The sequence below is a fragment of the Mirounga angustirostris genome, unplaced genomic scaffold, assembly GCF_029215605.1.
Source record: "Mirounga angustirostris isolate CCGP_5_RB_7025 unplaced genomic scaffold, mMirAng1.0.hap1 SCAF_5, whole genome shotgun sequence".
Taxonomy (NCBI): Eukaryota; Metazoa; Chordata; class Mammalia; order Carnivora; family Phocidae; genus Mirounga; species Mirounga angustirostris.
This window is the reverse complement of record NW_026991713.1, coordinates 118934115-118953247: the sequence shown is the minus strand read 5'-3', so window position 1 is coordinate 118953247 and position 19133 is coordinate 118934115. Positions and strand designations below refer to the sequence as shown.

Below are 19133 nucleotides of genomic sequence, written 5' to 3'. Positions count from 1 at the left end.
TTAAGGCAATTGCAGCAGAATCCCAGAGAAGTGTCTGAGAAATCTGTTATATTGTGACGTTGATATTCCAGTCTATGGCTGTTGTCTTTTTTTTTTTTTTTAAAAAAGGTTAAAAAAAAAAAAGACGCAGGAGCTCATCCTCTTACCTGCCTCTTGTTCTTGAGATTACATGTTAACTTCCCATTGTAGTTTGTATTTCACGTTAGATTTTTTTAATTGCAATATATTTGCTAATCAATGTAGTGTTAATTTGTAGAAGTGTGTCATCTGTACCAGAGTTGAGTGAGTCTGGCACATAATAACCTTTGATTGATACATGTTTAATGAAAGGATGAGTGAACCATTTATATAATACTAGAACTTCTAAGATAATTATAATAATTGAAGGAAAACAAATATTGGACACTATAACCTGTATTTTCTAACATTATTTCCTTCTAGAAAATGTGATATCACCAATCTTTTGAAAAATTAACACTGTATTTTTTTAAATTAAAGACTTTAAGTGATATGCTAAATAGATATCTTAGCTTGACTAGTAAGACATAAATTGCCAAGGCACTACAAATCTGGGAAAATGAGAACATAATTTGAAAGGAAGAGGTTCTAGAAATGGGTATATGTGATTTAGTAAGAGAGGCCATGAATACAATGAGGGGAGAATCCATAACTATGTATGGTGTTTTATGCTTCTCAAAAGACATTTTTTACATATATTTTTATGGGTCTGCCTGCTCGTTTCCCATTCTCTATAATTTAAAATGTGTTATTTTTATAGCTGTTTGTCTTGGACACACAAGCAAATCAACATGTATATTCAAAATATTTTATTTCTGATGTGAAATGGTTATGATAAATTTATTCCTTTATCTAAACATTAACATTTACATATAAAATATGTTGTTCTGTTGTAGATCTCATTTTATATGTACAATGAAAATGCACCTTTTAATTTCTGAATAAGTTAAAAAAATCTTTTAAAAGTACTATAAGATGAAAGGAATTTAAAAATTGACATTATTGGCACAAGATTCATGTTAATGTTTACTCATGTAAATAGCACAAAATACTGCCTAATTAGTGTGGTTGGTAAATTTTTGGTACTTTAATTTTCTCTGCTATTGTAAACCATGCATAAAATGCTTGCCTACTGAGAAGTGCAGAATTGTCAGAGCTTAAACAGCTGACATCTGCTTACTCTCTTAAAAAAAAAAAAAGAATAACAAGCCATTTCAGCCTAATCTACCTCAAATGTGTTCATGTAAATGGAGGTCCATCTATTGACCTGTATTCTTTTCAGCTCAGGATTGGTCCACATGGTTTATGAAACCAGAAAGGCTGATTTGAAATGCAGATGTCGAGACAGTGAAGTACACCCTCCCCTTTTTTCTTTGCTGTATCTGTCAGGGTGAAAAATGGCTTGCACAAGGGTCAGTCACCCATACTCACTTAATTACTTTTCTTGGACCCACAGAACTGTCACAAGCTGTGGTGGATGCGGGAGCTGTTCCTCTTTTAGTACTCTGTATCCAGGAGCCAGAAATTGCTTTGAAAAGGATTGCTGCTTCGGCCCTCAGTGATATTTCAAAGCATTCTCCAGAGTTAGCACAGACGGTAGTGGACGCAGGAGCTATTGCTCACTTAGCCCAGATGATCCTGAACCCTGATTCTAAATTAAAGGTATTTAAAAATAAAGTTAAAAAAACAAACAAATCAGGCTTCTGATTACCTAAGAAAATAGAAATGTGGGTAGATTAATATTACACATTTAAAAATAATTAGAAAATTTATCATTGAAAACAGATAGGGTATGTTATGTATTTGGTCTTTTCATATGTGAATCTTATGCTATAAAGATCAGACAGTGGATGGACCTATCTGGTTAAAAGATGTCCAATGCTGAAAACTAGGAGTAGCATCGGTATTAACATTACTCATCAAAATAAGGAATTACATAATACTGAATCTCAGGGTTGGAAAGGATCTAAAGGTCTTCTAGCCCACCACTATTTTATGTAAGTTTCTTATGAAAATTGCCATATTTATCTTAGTCTTTTTATAGCTTTCTAAAATTTGATTTTCAGTTAATAGTTAATTATACTTTCCCATTCTAGTAGTTACATTTTATAAGATTCTAAAATTGTTAATGTTAACTAAGAATGGAAAGTTCTTTGAAATGTTATCAGCTTGATGCCAAAAATAAGATGTTACTTCTGCTTGATCATTTTTGTACTACATGTATTATAAATTAACAATGTAAGTATTAATTAAGAAATACTATTCATCCAAAGGTCATATTCTTCGATCATCTGCATAGATAAGAGATTTAAAGAGTCCACAGAAGAATGAAGGCATTTAATTTGGCAATTAGGGAATTTAAGAAATTGAGTGTCTAGGTATAAGACTAGGAATTGACAGTCTCAAGAGTCCTAAATCTAAGGTTCTGTTAGAAAAGTAATTGTTTTTTCCTTTTTATAAAGGAATTTGAGTGTGTATAAAGCTGTTTAAATCAGAACTCTGCAGCAAGCTCTATGTCATGTTTGGTTTTATTTTGGTTTTTGCTTAACAGAATCAGGTTCTTTCAGCTCTTAGTCAGATTGGAAAACATTCTGTGGATCTGGCAGAAATGGTGGTGGAAGCAGAGATTTTTCCAGTCGTACTTAACTGCTTGAAGGACAAAGACGAATACGTGAAGAAAAATGCTTCTACTTTAATTAGAGAGATTGCAAAACATACGCCTGAGGTAAAAAAAAAAAAAAAAAAAAAAAAATTAAGGTTTTAAAATACAGTAATACATAGTTAGTTTTAGGATTTAAACAAAACATCAACTTGTTTACAGGGCGCAAATGCTGTGCCACATGATCTGATTAGCTCAGGGCTTCTCATCCTCAGCACTATGGACATTTTGGAATAGGTAATTGTTTGTCGTAGGGGGCTGTCCTGTACATGGTAGGGTGGATGTTCAGCAGCATCCCTGGCCTCTGCCCACTAGATCCCAGTAGCACCCCAACCCCATCCTGATAAAAATGTCTCCATATATGGCCAGAGGTTTCCCAGGGGGTACAAGTGCCCCTAGTTGAGAACCACTGGATTATATCAATGGAATTTGAGTCTAAAATCTCAGTTTTTAACAATGTCCTGCTTTCCATTTCTAGATGGTGGGGGGCGTGGACTTTTGTCATCCTTGTCATTCTAGGTCAGCTGGGAGTAGTGAGAGACAGCATGCCTCCAGGTCTGAGGAGACCACCAGGCCCATAGCCTAGTATAACTTCTGTACTACTTGAGTTCTCAGATGCTGAAGGAGTAGAGATGAAGCAAATCTGGGTGGATTCTGAAGTTGTATCTTTTTCTGTGTATATTTTGACTAATCAATTTCATTTCACGAAACTTTAAAGTCCTCATTCTTTATGTCATCTAACATCTTCATTTGGTTGAGATTTTTCAAGATTGAAGTGCAATCAGCTAGTAGTCATTGCTAGCAAAGGGGGGGATGATTAGGCTAGAATAGTTCAAGTCTGACACTGTCTTTTAGCATTCAGTGATTAATGTGCTTCATACTCACACGTTGTGATTGGGGGTTTCAGTAGTTAGCTAGTTATGAACTAGCCCTAGGCTTAGTGTCTAGGTGAGGAATTTTGACATCTATTGCAATAAGGATAAAAGTTGTGCTATTGATGCATGAAAAACTGAACCACAGATTGGCTCCTCACAATGAGTATGTCTGCACATTTGAAATAGCAGGATTATTCTACTTATATATTCCTTAATGAATACAACAATCTCACTAAATGGTATTTCAGATTTCACCAGGTGGTTTTTAGGTCCTAAATAAAAAAAATTGGGCAAGACTAAAGTTAAGATTTAAAGATAATCTCATGCTTCATGGTCACGATGCTCTGACTCTCCTCTCCTCCTAGCTTTCGCAGTTGATCGTTAACGCCGGAGGAGTGGCTGCCGTGATTGATTGTATTGGGTCCTGCAAAGGAAACATAAGACTGCCTGGCATCATGATGCTTGGTTATGTAGCGGCTCATTCTGAGAACCTGGCAATGGCAGTGATCACTTCCAAGGTCTGTGTTTGTTTCGTTTCCTCTGGAGATGTGCTAACACAGAACCACACGTGAATGCCCTCCCACAGAGTATAAAATAGAACTGACCGGGGTCAAAGAATTACCTCAGAAAATCTTCAGCTTTTTTTCAAGGCTTATTAGTAAGTTTCCCAAAGCAATGCTTGAAGTAAGGTTTACTTTGCAGAAGTTTAAAGTTTTAGCCAGTGTTCAGTATCGACAAACTATCAACACTTCCGAGTTTTAGTATTATCTGTACTTAAATATGAAGTATCTATCTCAAAGGATTGACAACATATTTACAGACATATAAAGCAAACTTTGATTAAAAACAACTGTTTTAGGGGCGCCTGGGTGGCTTAGTTCGTTGAGCGTCTGTCTCTTGGTTTTGGCTTAGGTCATGATCTCGGGGTCCTGGGATCGAGCCCCACGTCGGGCTCTATGCTCAGTGGGTAGTCAGTCTGCTTGGGGATGCTCTCCCTCGCCCTCTGCCACTACCCACCCCCCAACCCCTGCTTGCACAAGCTCTCTCTAAAATAAATAAATAAATAATTTAAAAAAATACAGCTGTTATAAATGACATGCCTGATACTCGTTTTCATTATTCTCGGAGGTCTATACATTACCCCCTTTCCTGTCATTTGGGTAAGAGATGACAAGGCTAGGACATCCCTCCTTTATCTACCTTCTCTCTGTCAGCTTTCATGAACTGATTTCTCTTCTTAGATGGAGGCAATTCAGAGCACACATCAGATAGTAATGTTTTTGTTTCCTTGCTCTAGGGATTTGGCCTTATCTCAAGTAGGTATTAACCCAGCATGGAGTGTAGCCTTGGCACGTAGTAGGTGCTCAAAAAATATTTGTTGAATGAATAAATATTGATCTCCCGAAGAATACTTCAAAGGCTGTATGCTTACAGTGTCTCTGGCAACCCTCTAGGGTGTGGGTTTCTTATCAGCATGGAAAACCTGCTGCTGTGTGCTGAACAGAAGTGGGGGGGGGGGTGTTTTTTCTTTTTTTTTATCTCTTGCTAATCCTCAGAATAAAGAGGAACCTCAGATCTTTATTTTCTACCAATTCCTTGATAATTCTGTGCTTCACTCCCATTTATCCTGCGCTTTTCCTTTTGTTCTTCTATTACCAAAGACTATGACAGTGACCAGAGCAGTAGGGCTTTCTGAAGGGTCGCCATGGGGATATTATTGGGATTTTTGATTTGCAGTTCTTTTGTGCATAGTCCGAAAGCTTACACATAGGAAGAAGGATGAAAGAAGCAATTACTTTTGCTTCCTGTATTTCTTCCCCCAACTAACCAGGAGGCGCTCCCCTCCTTTGGTCTGGGGTTGCCGCTGGCCTCTCCCACCTAGTTTGCCTTTCAGTTAGTGAAGATTGGGGTGGTGGCGGCAGCAGTTCGAGGCACGCGAATGGGCTGCATGACTCTTTCCTTGTCCTATGGGGCACTGTAAGGACCAGTAACAACAACTCCCATTTACATCACACTTTATAATTCTCAAAGCACATTCATGTTCCTTATATCATTTGATAGTCATAACATTGGAGGCCCATAAGTCAGAATTTGGGGGATGAGGATAAAGGTGTCTTCTCTTCCTCTGCTTCATTCGTGATATATCCCAGAAGTATGGGGTTTCTGGAAGTTGCCTCATTCTGAAGACAGATCTGACCTTTTTTGTATTGGCAGACACACATTTTTAGTTGTAAGAAAGAAGCCAATGAAGAGATATGGCAGGTTTCTTCAGGAAATCAGTCTTACTAATAACTGAATTTTAAGGTGGACAAAAAGAAAATATACATCATCACTTGGCCTTTGCTATGGAGCCTGACCTTGTGGTAATGGCTTTTGTGATACTAAATTTAAGGTGATAATTATTATAGTCTCAAATTCATTAGAAAATTATGCCTATATAGAATCTGGAATTATAATTTGATTTGGTTATTTGAGTCTTCCTTGGGAATATAACCCTTTAGTTAATTCTGTTTTGATTACTGAGATAAAATTGAAGCCTGTGTAAAATATAAGTACATGATATCTATGTAACAAAAGTAATCATTCTATTTTGACATTTAATCATGTTAAAATGGGCAAAACTATCATTTAAAACTTGGCCAAAATACATGAAAATTATTTACTATTTCAGGAAAGTTTTTAGTGAATCTATTTCATCTAAAAGTTACTTAAATAGGATTCTTGCTCATTCATTTGATTTTGGATCTATAGTGGTTATTTTGTTCTCAGATCTATTATACTTGGTGAAAGGCATTTTTTTTTTTGAAAGGATTCTAACTTTTTAAATAAAGGACAATAAAAGGTTTTAAAATCCTGAACACTTTTATTTTGTCACATTGGAATCTGGTTTTGCCTATAATATACTAGTCTGGGGCATCTGTTGTTTGGTTAAATGCCTCTCTATTTGGGGAGTAAATGCTAGCAGAGATATTCTTAGTTTAGTTGGATTGTTACAGATAATTAAGGTAAATTAGTTCTAGTCATTTTATTGACTTGAAAAATGACAGCCCCTGTGATGTACTCATTTATTGAACTGTTTAGGAAAAAAAGGATCAAGGCCAAAATGATTTCTTCTAATGTTTGAGAGACATGGAACACTCTTTAATCCTGCTCTAGATTCATAACACTTGCGCTTTTGATCAATGCTGCAGGGTGTGCCCCAGTTGTCAGTCTGCTTGTCAGAAGAACCAGAAGATCATATTAAGGCTGCCGCTGCTTGGGCCTTAGGACAGATTGGGAAACACACTCCAGAGCACGCCCGGGCTGTTGCAGTCACAAACACCTTGACGGTTCTGCTTTCATTGTACATGTCAGCAGAAAGTTCCGAGGATCTTCAAGTAAAAGTAAGTGCTTACTCTTTAACAGTTGTATGAAGATTTGTTAGATTTGACTCATTCTTAAAAATATGTAATTTTAAATGTTTTAATTATCATTATGGATAATATTGATTTTATTATTTGAGAAATAGAAATTTATCAGAAGAACTGAGGTGGCTTTTCTTTGAAAATAGGTTACCCTTATCTCTAACAGTGCTATCTATAGTTTAAAGGAAGTTCTCTATAGGTGCAAAGTGGGTTGTAAAATGAACGTCTGGTTTTCGCATTCTACATTCATGTTGACTTTTCTTATGGAATAGGAATTGAATAATAGGATTTTGAAGGTGGAATTAGAACTTTAGTCCAGTTAATATTAAAAAACTGAGTCCAAAAGAATTTAAGGTGCTTTCGAAAGACATGATGCAACTGGTCAGAGGGTATTCCTGAAGCTATGATTTACCTCTCCTAACTCTGCTCGATCTTTTAATTATATGTTTTGTGTTTGTTCCTTAAAAGAAAAATGTCCATAAATTCACTAAGTTAAACATTTTTAAATCATGTGTTTTTTAAAAAGCAAGGTTTCTTAAAAAAATATTAACTACTAGAATGATTCACAAAACATACATTTAATTAGGATGGGTTGTTTAATAATTTTAGAATTTCAAAGAAAGAAAAAAATGTTTCCCAGCATAACTCCCTTAAGAAAACATGTACCTTTTTTGAAAGCAGTTTTCAGAATTGACTTAGACTGAGGAAAGTACACAGAAAAGATGATAATAATTCAAAATAAAATTAACAAGAGTAAGTTAAATGACATTTAAATTTAGTTAAAACAATAAATTAACAAATAGGAAAGCACATTTCCTGAAGCAACTTTAGATGGTATAGTAAGGCAGGAAGTTTACTCGAACTATATAGCTGAGGGACTCTGAAAGTATATAGTGAGTCATTTATTGGATTTATAAATCTTATAAAGGTGAATTTATGTTTATTTGGTTATGTTTATGTGTTATTTTTCTACACATTCATTGAGGGAATTTCTAACATTAACATTTTTTCAATTTTTATAAGACTTTCTAGATCAAAGAAATGACTTAGTAGATTTGGGGCTTCCTTACATTTCTCCACAGTGTTGAGTATATTCCTTTGCAATGCTTGGTAGAGAGTACGATTGACAATATGCTAAGGCCTTTCCCTGTTTAACAATTCTGTGATTCTTTGGCTTTCTGGTGAGAAACCACAATTACATTTCTGGTTTTGAGTTGTCCAAGTACAGCTGATTTACATGTGTATAATTTTAGCTTATACATGCAGTTCACTTTTTGCCTCATATTTCTTTAACCCATTATCATGCTTGCCTTTTTGTCCTCCCTCTTCCCTCTCATTCCCACCCCCGACCTCCTCCTCCTCACTCCTCCTCCCTCCTCTCTCTAGTGGTCCAATGACTATGGTCTCCTCTGCAGGGTCTCTGCAGGTATAAGCTGTGCCCAAAATATAATAGTAATCATGTTCAACTTCTAGATTATCACGAGGTAAATTATTAATAGTCTTTATCACTTTCAGATTCCTGCGTGTAGCAACTTTTATTTTCCTTTAAGTTTTGGAAATAAAGGAATATATCAGCTACAGCATGAATAATTAATAGTGGAATCAATAGTAATCATAGTTTGAGAAACCCTTGCAAATAGTGTCTTAGGTAGCACTAAATACTTTTTATATACTACTAAGTTTACGTAACTTGGTTTTTAATGAATTATTATGCCGTTTTGTCGTATAAATATCATGAGTAAAATAAGTTTGAAAACTTCACCTTTTGAAGTAAGATCATTTTTATTGTGTGTAAGTTTAACAAAAGTAGTTTTATTAAAACATTCAGGTTTACTAATAGAAGTTAAGGTTCCTTCTGCCTGTATTTGATAGAATATTTACTTTCAGGAAATACAATGGGTATTAAATTAAAAAGTGGGATCTTTATTAATCATTATGCTGTCAGCAATCCTTCCAACGCTTTAAGTCCATCCAAATATTTTCATGTTGTAGGGACTTATTATTTTTGCTTCCGCAAGCTTTCTTGGATTCTAACATTGGTTGTTTTAAAGGCTTTAGAATGAAAGTCCAAGTCTGTTTGATTTGACATTATCTCAGTAGGGAAAAATGTATCCAAGAGCTTTAGGAACTGTCTAATGGTATTTCTCATTTGTTACTCTGTGGCAGCTTTCAAATTAAAGGCCATGTTGAAGTTCATTTTGTCCCAAAGGCATGTCAGCTTCTGTAAGCACTCTCTAATTGGTTCTGATCCAGGAGAACCAATGAGCAGTCCCTTGGAATTGCTCACGTTTTCACATAGCTTTATATCTGCTGCACCTTATTAAAAATGGAAAAAAAAATCCATCTTTTATCTAATAAGCTCACCTACATATATTTTGAAAATATTCGCACAATTGCATTTTCATATGTTTTGATTTAGAGGCATCATATTGAAATGGTCCATCTTAGTTTGGCATTTGAGTAAGTTCATTCTATTACCTTAGTTATGAAAGTATTTCTGAGGTTATTTAATTATTGTGTTCTTGTCATCATGGTTGTTTCCCTTCATTTTTTAACAGCTTTATTGAAATATAGTTCATATGCTATACAGCTCGCCCATTTAAAGTGTATAATTCAATGGTTTTAGTATATTCACAGATGCAACCATTACCACAATCTAATTTTAGAACCTTTTCATTCCCCTGTGAGCAGTCACTCCATACCCTCCCTGCCTAGCTCCAGGCAGCCATTAATTTACTTTCTGTCTTTGGAGATTTGCCTCCTCTGGACATTTTATTTAAATGGAATCATACATTATAAGTGGTCTTTTGTGCCTGGCTTCTTTTCATTTAGCATAAGTTTCAAGGTTCATCCATGTTGTAGCATGTATCAATATTTTGTTCCTTTTTATTGCCAAATAATATTCCATTGCATCACTATACTACATTTTGTTTCCTCATTCACCAGTTGATGGACATTTGGGCTGTTTCTACTCTTTTTATTATGATAAATAATGCTGCTATGAACATATTTGTACAGGTTTTTGTGTGGATGTATGTTTTCATTTCTCCTGGGTACAAATCTAGGAGAATTGCTAGATCAAACAATAACTCTTTTTAATATTTTGAGGAACCACCAAACTGTTTTCCAGTGTGGCTGTACCATTTTATATTCCCATTAGCAATGTATGAGGGTTCCAATTTTTCCACATTCTTGTCGACATTTGTTACTACCTTTATTTTTTTTTTTATTGTAGCCATTCTAGTAGGTGTGAATTGGCATCTCAATGTGGTTTTGATTTGCATTTCCCTGATGGTTAATGATGTTGAAAAATCTTTTCATGTGCTTTTTGGCCATTTGTATATCTTCTTTGGAGAAATGTCTAATCAGACCCTTTGCCCATTTTTAATTTGGGCTATTATATTTTTATTATTGAGTTGTAAGTGTTCTTTATATATTTTGAATACAAATCCTCATCAGATGTATGATTTACAAGTATTTTCTTCCATTCTATGGGTTATCATCACTTTATTAATGGTATTATTTGCAGCAAAAGTCTTTAAAATTTTAAAGGTTCAATTTATTTATTTTTTCTTTTGTTGCTTATACTTTTGGAGCCTTATCTAAAAAGACTTTGCCTAACCCAAGGTCATGAAGATTTATTCTTATGTTCCCCTTCCTTTTATTTATCTTTTATTTTAATTTTTTGGCGGGGAGGGGCAGAGGGAGAGGAAGAGAGAGATAATCTTAAGCAGGCTCCATGCCCATCACAGAGCCCCAGGCAGGGCTCAATCTCACAACCCTGAGATCATGACTTGAGCCAAAATCAATAGTCAGACACTTAACCGATTGAGCTACCCAGGCGCTGCCCCCCTTCCTTTTAATAAGTATAACTCTTTGGGCCAGAATGCTTTCAGAACAAAAGTAACTTTTGAATAAGAAACATTATTTATTTTAGGCAATTTTCATTAAAGATCATCCATTAAGGAAAGCAACAATGAATAATTTTTGTTATTTCTTTCATTTTCTGTGAAAAACAATTGAAATGGTATCAAATATTTGCATAGTATTGACAATTTTAGTTTGTTAATTACTATTCTTATGTGTGTTGTTAAGAAATTAAAAAATAGTGTTGCTAGTTACTGTGGTTTTTACAATAGATTTTATCATTATGGACAGTCAGTTTTTAGAAATGACAGAAAAATGAATGAATGTAGAACTGTACATGCTATGATGCTACTTTATAGGAAAACCAGGTTCAAACCCAAGTTGCCCTCAGTAGCTCATGACTCCTTCTCCAACATCATCATCTATTATACATGTCTAAGGATGAACACAAACTACTAAATGCTGTGACAATTAGAAAAATTCATAATCTGTTATTATTTCGAAGGAAAATATTACTTGATTTACTGAAATAGGAGAATAAGAGGGTGTGTTTACTCCATATAAATTCTGTATAATTCACAGTATGAAGTTGTAAGAACGATTTTATTTTGCTCAGTGCCATAAATAACCAAACACAAGGCACATTTTCTAAAGGCTAATAAATTTTAAAACCAACATACGACATGATCTTGTTTGTGAAAATCCTAAGGAATACAGACACACACACATACAAAAATAGTAGAACTACTAAGAGTTCAAGATCACTAGATATATGACCAATATATAAAAATCTATCATATTTTCATAGGCTGGTAATGAACAATTCAAACATGTGGGGCACCTGGCTGGCTTAGTTGGTTCAGCATGCGACTCTTGATCTCAGGGTTGTGAGTTCCAGCCCCATGTTGGGTGTAGAGGTTATACATAAGTAAACTTTATTTATTTATTTATTTATTTATTTAAAAGATTTTATTGACAGAGAGAGAGACAGTGAGAGGGAACACAAGCAGGGGGAGTGGGAGAGGGAGAAGCAGGCTTCCTGCCGAGCAGGGAGCCCGATGCGGGGCTCGATCCTAGAACCCTGGGATCATGACGTGAGCTGAAGGCAGACGCTTAACAACTGAGCCACCCAGGCGCCCCATAAATAAGTAAACTTTAAAAAAACAAATATGAAATTAAGACAAGAGTTTCATTCACAATAGCATCAAAAAGAATACTTAGGAATAAATTTAATAAGAGAAGTATAGATTTGTACACTGAAAACTACAAAACATTCCTGAAAAAAGTTAAAGAAGGTCTGAATAATTGGAGGGCCACTCCATGTTCATGGACTGGAAGATTCAATATTATTAAGATGGCAATGCTTCTTCCCAAACTGATCTATATATTCAATACAATCTCTATCATAATCCCAACTGGCTTCCCTCTCCCACCCCAAACTTGTGAAGCTGATCCTAAAATTCATATAGAAATGCCAAGGACCCAGACTAGCCAAAACAATCTTGTAAAAGGACTTATGCTGCCCAATTTTAAAACTTACTACAAAGCTACAGCTATCAAGATAATGTGGTACTTGCTTACATAAAGACATATATATCAATGTAATTGAATTTTGAAAATCTGAAATAGACCCTTTTCTGATTTTTCACAAAGGTTCCAAGGCAACTTAATGTGAAAAGGATAGTCTTTTCAGCAAATGGCCCTGAGACAATTACTATATTCTCAAACAAAAATATTAATTTGGACCCTTGTCTTATACAATGTACCAGAAGTAGTAGCTAAAAGTGGATCATAGATCTAAATATAAGGGTTAAGACTATAAAACTCCTAGAAGAAAATAGAGAACTCTTTGAAACTTTGGATTAGGCATTAATTTCTTAGAAATGACACCTAAAGCTCAAGTGATAAATGAAAACATTCATAAGTTGGGTTTCATCAAATTTAAAACCTGGTATGCTTTAAAAGATACCATTAAGAAAACCAAAAGACAAGCCACAGATTTGAAAAAATTATTTGCAAATAATATAATCAAGAAAGGCTTATATTCGGGCGCCTGGGTGGCTCAGATGGTTAAGCATCTGCCTTCGGCTCAGGTCATGATCTCAGGATCCTGGGATCGAGTCCCGCATCGGGCTCCCTGCTCCTTGGGAGCCTGCTTCTCCCTTTGCCTCTCTCTCTCTCTCTCTCTGTCTGTCATGAATAAATAAATAAAATCTTTAAAAAAAAAAAAGAAAGGCTTATATTCAAAATATATAAAGAGCTCCTACAACTCAATAATATGAAGACAAATAACCCAATTAAACAATGGGTAAAAGATTTGAATAAGCATTTCACCAACAAATGATCCATCAATACATGAAAAAATGTTCAACATCATTAGTCACTAGAGAAATGCAAATCAAAACCATAATGAGATACTACTACATCACACCACAAGAATGGCTACAATTAATAAGACAGATAATAACAAGTGTTGATTATCATATGGAGAATCATGAACCTTCTTACATTACTGGTCGATATGTAAAATGTTGCAGTCATGTTGAAAAACAGTTTGGCAGTTTCTCAAAATAGTAAACATAAATTTACCATCATCACCCAACAGCTTCACTCTGAGATATCTTCCCAAGAGAAATGAAAATAGAGGCGCCTGGGTGGCTCAGTCGTTAAGCGGCTGCCTTCAGCTCAGGTCATGATCCCAGGGTCCTGGGATAGAGCCCTGCATCAGGCTCCCTACTCAGTGGGGAGTCTGCTTCTCCCTCTCCCACTCCCCCTGCTTGTGTTCCCTCTCTCTCTGTGTCTCTCTCTGTCAAATAAATAAATAAAATCTTAAAAAAAAAAAAGAAATGAAACCATTTGTGTACACAAAGACTTGTATATGAATCTCCATAGCAGCATTATTCATAATTACCCAAAGTGGAAACAACCCAAATGTCTATCAACTGGTGAATGGATAAACAATATGTGATAAATCTGTATAATACTATTTGACAATGAAAGGAATGAAGCACTGATACATGCTATAATATGGATGAACCCCCAAAACATTATACTTAGTGAAAGAAGCCAGACTCAAAAGTTCACATATTATATGATTCCACCTACATGAATTGTCCAGAAAAGTAAAATTTATAGAGACAGAAAATAGGTTGGCAGTTGCCCAGTGCTGGTGGGGGAGTGACTACAAATGGAATGAGGTTCCTTGTTGGAATGATGAAGATGTTCTAGAATTAGGTTGTGGTGATGGTTGCATAACTCTTGTAAATTTACTAAAAATCCATTGAATTGTGCACTTAAAATGAGTGACTTTATGGTATGTAAATTATATCTCAATAAGGTTGTTAAAAAATCTTAAGCCCAGAAATTGACAAGTAAATAAAATCTTAACTAATATACTAATATTTCTTTCATGTTGGGAAATATAGCTGATTATTAATCATGACATACATTCCTATCTAGAAGTACATGTAGTCATAAATCAAGTGTATTTCTTGACAAAGGATAGTAAAACTCAGTGAATTTGTAGGATCATTAGACCCTTTTTAGAGTTCTTAATTAATAACTTGACAGTACATCACCATGGCACAGTGGATGTGATCTGTGCTATATAATTAGTAGACCTTATCACCAATAGCAGTTAAGTTAAATTTGCTGACTTGCTAAGGTCACCATGATCCTAAGATGGCTCACAAAGATATAACTAGGTATGTTGGGGTTTGAGAGTTTAATTCTAATTTAGGTTACACTATTGTGGAAGAAAATTGGGCTGCATTTCTTACATTCCTTATTTTGTTTCATTTAGTTTATGAAACAATGTTTGAGGACAAATGTGTCAAGAGATGAGAGGTCATACAGGACTGCTCAGTCTGGGTCTCTGGAAAACCATGAAATTAACAGAGCCTTTAATAATAGTATAAATGTGATGAAAGTTTTTCCTGAATCCATTTGGCAATTGTAAAATTCATGATGTGAAAATCAAAATGCTCCTTGGGAAAAACAAAACAAAACATCAAAATGCTCCTTGACATTTCAAAAGCACTAGACCAGGTTGGCTAAGGCCTGAGAGAGAATCAAAGAATCTGAGAGATCAGAGGAAAGGATGCACCGACGCATAAAACTACATACAAGCAAGTGTGGAATTCCAATGGAAAACAGCTGTAGACAAACCCAACTGCGGAGCCTTCCAAAGTGAAGAGGGCAGGCTTGAAGACAAGGAAACAGAGTCACAACGAGCTGTGTCCTGAGAGCTGGCCGCAGTGACGCGCTACAGTCACATCAGGACCCTTCTTTGGTCACACCCGGTGTCACTGTGAAGTACAGAGTGCTGGGGAGAATGGGGAAGGTGTCTGTTGTTTTGCTTGTGGGTGATAGGCTCCCTGTTGCTGAGGGGAGCTTTCCTATACAGTCAAGTAGATCCTCTCTGTTTTGCTTTACCTGTGAATGGGGCAGTTTCTCCCCACGAGCTACAGCAGCGTATCTGCAAATGTTCACTGAATAATGCACACAGTAGAATCTTCCTGACTATATACTATAAGCCACAAAACCTTTTAGAGAACACAGAATGTTTGATAATGACTTTGTACTATAAACTATTTTCTGTTTGTTGACTGGAAGGAGTAGGACACGTTGGTTATCTCACAGTTTATAAAATTTATACTAATAAAATATAATACATATTAATTTACAGTCTATAGCTTTATGCTTTTTAATTTTACTTTCCTCATGGGTGATTTTAAGACGTCAGTAATACACAGTACATTCTAAAATTTAACATGAAGACAACTGGCAGGGTATTCTATGATAAAACCAATGCCAGATAAGTTTTTCTGACAACTATCTCCAACAATGAAATAACTGCAGGTTAGACCTGGACATTCATTTCATTTTCAAGTCCTAGGAACATGAGGCATGAATTTTGGTCAAGCTTTGATTACTACTTTGGTCTATATTTTGCTTTCTCTTTCAATAGAGTAAAAAAGCTGTAAAGAATATCCTACAAAAATGCACCTATTTACCAGCCTTTGAGCCATTTCTGTATTATGCACCTCCCAATATTCTGAAGCATGTTCTTGGACAGTTCAGTAAGGTAAGAAATGCTCTCTTTTCTGGAAGTAGGGGAAGAAAATTTAAATGATTTGTTAACTTTTTTCTGTTGGGTCAATGTCTTCTGAAAGATGGGTGCAGGCATTTACTTCTTAGCTCTCACTGCCTGTAGTGACAGGAAGGGTAACATAGGTTAATAAAATTAACAAATTAATAAAATTCACATATAAATGATTCACACTTCCTTCTTCCTCACATTTTCTTTACAGCCTCTGTACTGTCTTTTTCAGTGTTCTTGGGGAGTAAATAGTATGCCAACATATAAACACCTCATAATACAGATAATTTATATTGATAAGTAATTTAGTAATTATCCTGGTGTCTGTTAGTCTCACTCACCTGGGAACACTGCAAAGATCTGATAAAGAAAAATAAAAAGGTCTCTGAGCCATTTATGACAGAGTCCATGTACTTTTGGAGATGCTTTCAGACACTCATTTGGAGTTTATTGACTTATTTTATGAACAGTTTTAACAAATATAGCCATCATATTTCTTAGATCATTGCAGATTAAAAGTAGTAAGGTAGAAAGGTCAAGCTGCTGGATGTGCACTTAGCCAGTGGGACCCACTATTGATAGCAAAGGCTGAGAAAGAACAACTGTATCCCCATAGCCATTGATGGCCAGGGGGGCAACCCTAAATATAAAGAACTGGTTACATTGTGCTCAGGAGATTTGATTTAAGAAAATGGGGTCTTTGGAAGTAGCATCCCATAGTGTGAGCTCAGGCTCTGGAATTAGCATGCCTGGATCTCCTATTTACCAGCTGTAATATCTTTAGCAAAGTCTTGATGTCTCTAAACCTTAGTATGATTACCCATAAAATAGGGGTAATAAGAGTTCCCATTTTATAAGGTCACTGTAAAGATTAAATGAGATATTATATGTAAAGGGTTTAGCTTAATCCCAGGCACATATTAAGCATTCAAACCCCCCTCCCCACTGAAAAACCCAAAATGTTGTTTTTAAGAAATAAAACATAGAAGAGGTAAGGTTAATTTTTAAAAATTAATAAAAATGGGGAGGGCAAATTCATGTGAATAGTTAGGTATAATGCTATATAAAGGAGGTATTACCATTTGTATACTATATTTCTATAAACAATGAACAAAAACTACATATTGTTACAACTTTTAAATGAGGCCCCACAGCTAATAGGTCTAGTTTCAGGTACTCATCTGAAAGATAATACTATCTACTAACAGCCTTCTGTTCTCTGTCTTCCATGATCTCCAATAGGCTGAACCTCAAGCACCATAGTCACTGGATAGCAGAAGGTTTTACATTGCTGAAGCTGCCTCAGGATATAGTTCTAGGTATCAAACACTTAGATTCTGTCTTCGCCTTCTAGGAAAATAATCAAACCTTTTTTTTCCCCCCTTCGGGTACTAGGTAAGAAACTGAGCAGTCAATTTGATCAACTAAAAGCGGGAGGGAATAAGTTGATGAGTGGCTCATCTAAGTGTCATCAGCTCTTGAAAATGAGTAGCTGACATTATTTCTGAAAGTTTTAATTTATGGTCTAATCTTTTAGGCTACTGAGTGAGGTATTCTAGTTTATTGAACTTACTGTGAAAATGAACACTAACCTGAACTGAGTTCAAAATAAGTCACGAGAGGAAACCAGTGGGATTTGTGGACGTTAGGCAGCCAAGATAAAATACAGTACCACATATGATATACTCTTACAAATGTGCCTTTGTGAATATTTGCTTCAGGCAGAATTTTGTGTTTTCTTAATCTAAGGATACCAGAAAGCAAGGCAGAAGGTAAAAAGACATTAGTTTAGTGTGGCTGGGGTCAGAGATAGGAGGTAATGAAAACTCTCCAGACCAAACAATGTATTTATATATTTAGAACAGATATAGCTATAGGCTTATTTCACTTTTTAGAAATACATACTAGGGTCATCTTTTTTTTTTTTTAGGGCGAGAACACAAGTGTGTGTGTGAGCTTAGGGGGGCAAGGAGGGGCAGAGGGAGAGAGAGAATCTTAACCAGGCTCCACGCTGAGAACGGAGCCCTACGCAGGGCTTGATCTCACAACCCTGAGATCATGACCTGAGCTGAAATCAAGAGTGGGACACTTAACTGACTGAGCCACCCAGGCGCCCCACTAGTGTCATCTTTTATTGTCCAGTGGATGTGTATAATCATTCTAGTAGCAAGATCCTTTTGTAAGTTTAAGTATTTGCTAAGTGCCTACACATACCCAATACTCTGTTAAACATTGGGGGATAGATAAAAAAAAACAAAAACGAGACAAAGTTCTTCAAGGAACTTTATAATCTAGCTGAGAGACCAGACAAAACAATTCAAAAACACTTCAATGTGCGAGATTTCATGATAAACTTTTTTTTTTTTAAATTCAAGAAGGAATAAGTGAATGCAGTCTGAGGTATTCAGAGAGACCTTCAATGCAGAAAGTACAAGGGATTAAAGCTGGTCTTTGAAGAAAGAGAAGGAATGGAGGGGGAAAGAAAGGGTGTTTCTGTCAGAGAGTATAGTAGCAATGACCAAAGAAGGGAGCAGGGATTCCCATAATGCAAACCCGCCCCCTCTCCAGGACCTTTCTTGTCTGGTCAGTCATTGTTGTCTTGCCTAATTTTTTTTTTTTTTAAAGATTCCATTTATTTATTTGACAGAGAGAGAGACAGCGAGAGAGGGAACACAAGCAGGGGGAGGGGGAGAGGGAGAAGCAGGCCTCCCGCGGAGCAGGGAGCCCGACGCGGGGCTCAATCCCAAGACCCTGAGATCATGACCTGAGCCGAAGGCAGACGCTCAATGACTGAGCCACCCAGGCGCCCCTGTCTTGCCTAATTTATTTCTTCGTCTTCACTGGCTCTTTCCCCTCAACACACAAACATCCACTGTCAAATCCAGTGACTTTTTAAAAGTTCTCATTGGTTGCTTCTTAAAATCTTCTCTTAGATTTGTTGATTCCTTACTTTTCTGATTTGTCTTGCCTTTTTAACATCTCCTCAATTTCCTTTCTCTGCTTACTCCTTAGTATGTCCATTCATTTGTTAAACATTTATTGAGCATCTGTTAGGCATCAGGTACTAGAGAAATGAATGAAAAAATGAATGAATGAATGAATATATAATTTCTGTCTTCAATGACATTTATGTGTGACAGACATAGAAGCTGATAGTTAAAATATTATGTGGCAAGTACACTGACAGTTGTTCAACAGAATGCTACGAG

The 19133-nt window shown here is 35.9% G+C and overlaps 1 protein-coding gene across 2 annotated transcripts in view; it reads left to right on the top strand.

The window, feature by feature from the left end:
* The window catches only part of SPAG6 (sperm associated antigen 6), a 62170-nt gene that overhangs the window by 35221 nt on the left and 7816 nt on the right, over positions 1 to 19133 (top strand). For both annotated transcript variants that reach the window (XM_045874296.2, XM_045874295.2), the window contains exons 5-9: positions 1475 to 1680; positions 2570 to 2743; positions 3918 to 4070; positions 6744 to 6935; positions 15793 to 15909. In XM_045874296.2, coding sequence (XP_045730252.1) covers positions 1475 to 1680; positions 2570 to 2743; positions 3918 to 4070; positions 6744 to 6935; positions 15793 to 15909 — 842 coding nt within the window. The remainder of the gene's footprint in view (positions 1 to 1474; positions 1681 to 2569; positions 2744 to 3917; positions 4071 to 6743; positions 6936 to 15792; positions 15910 to 19133) is intronic.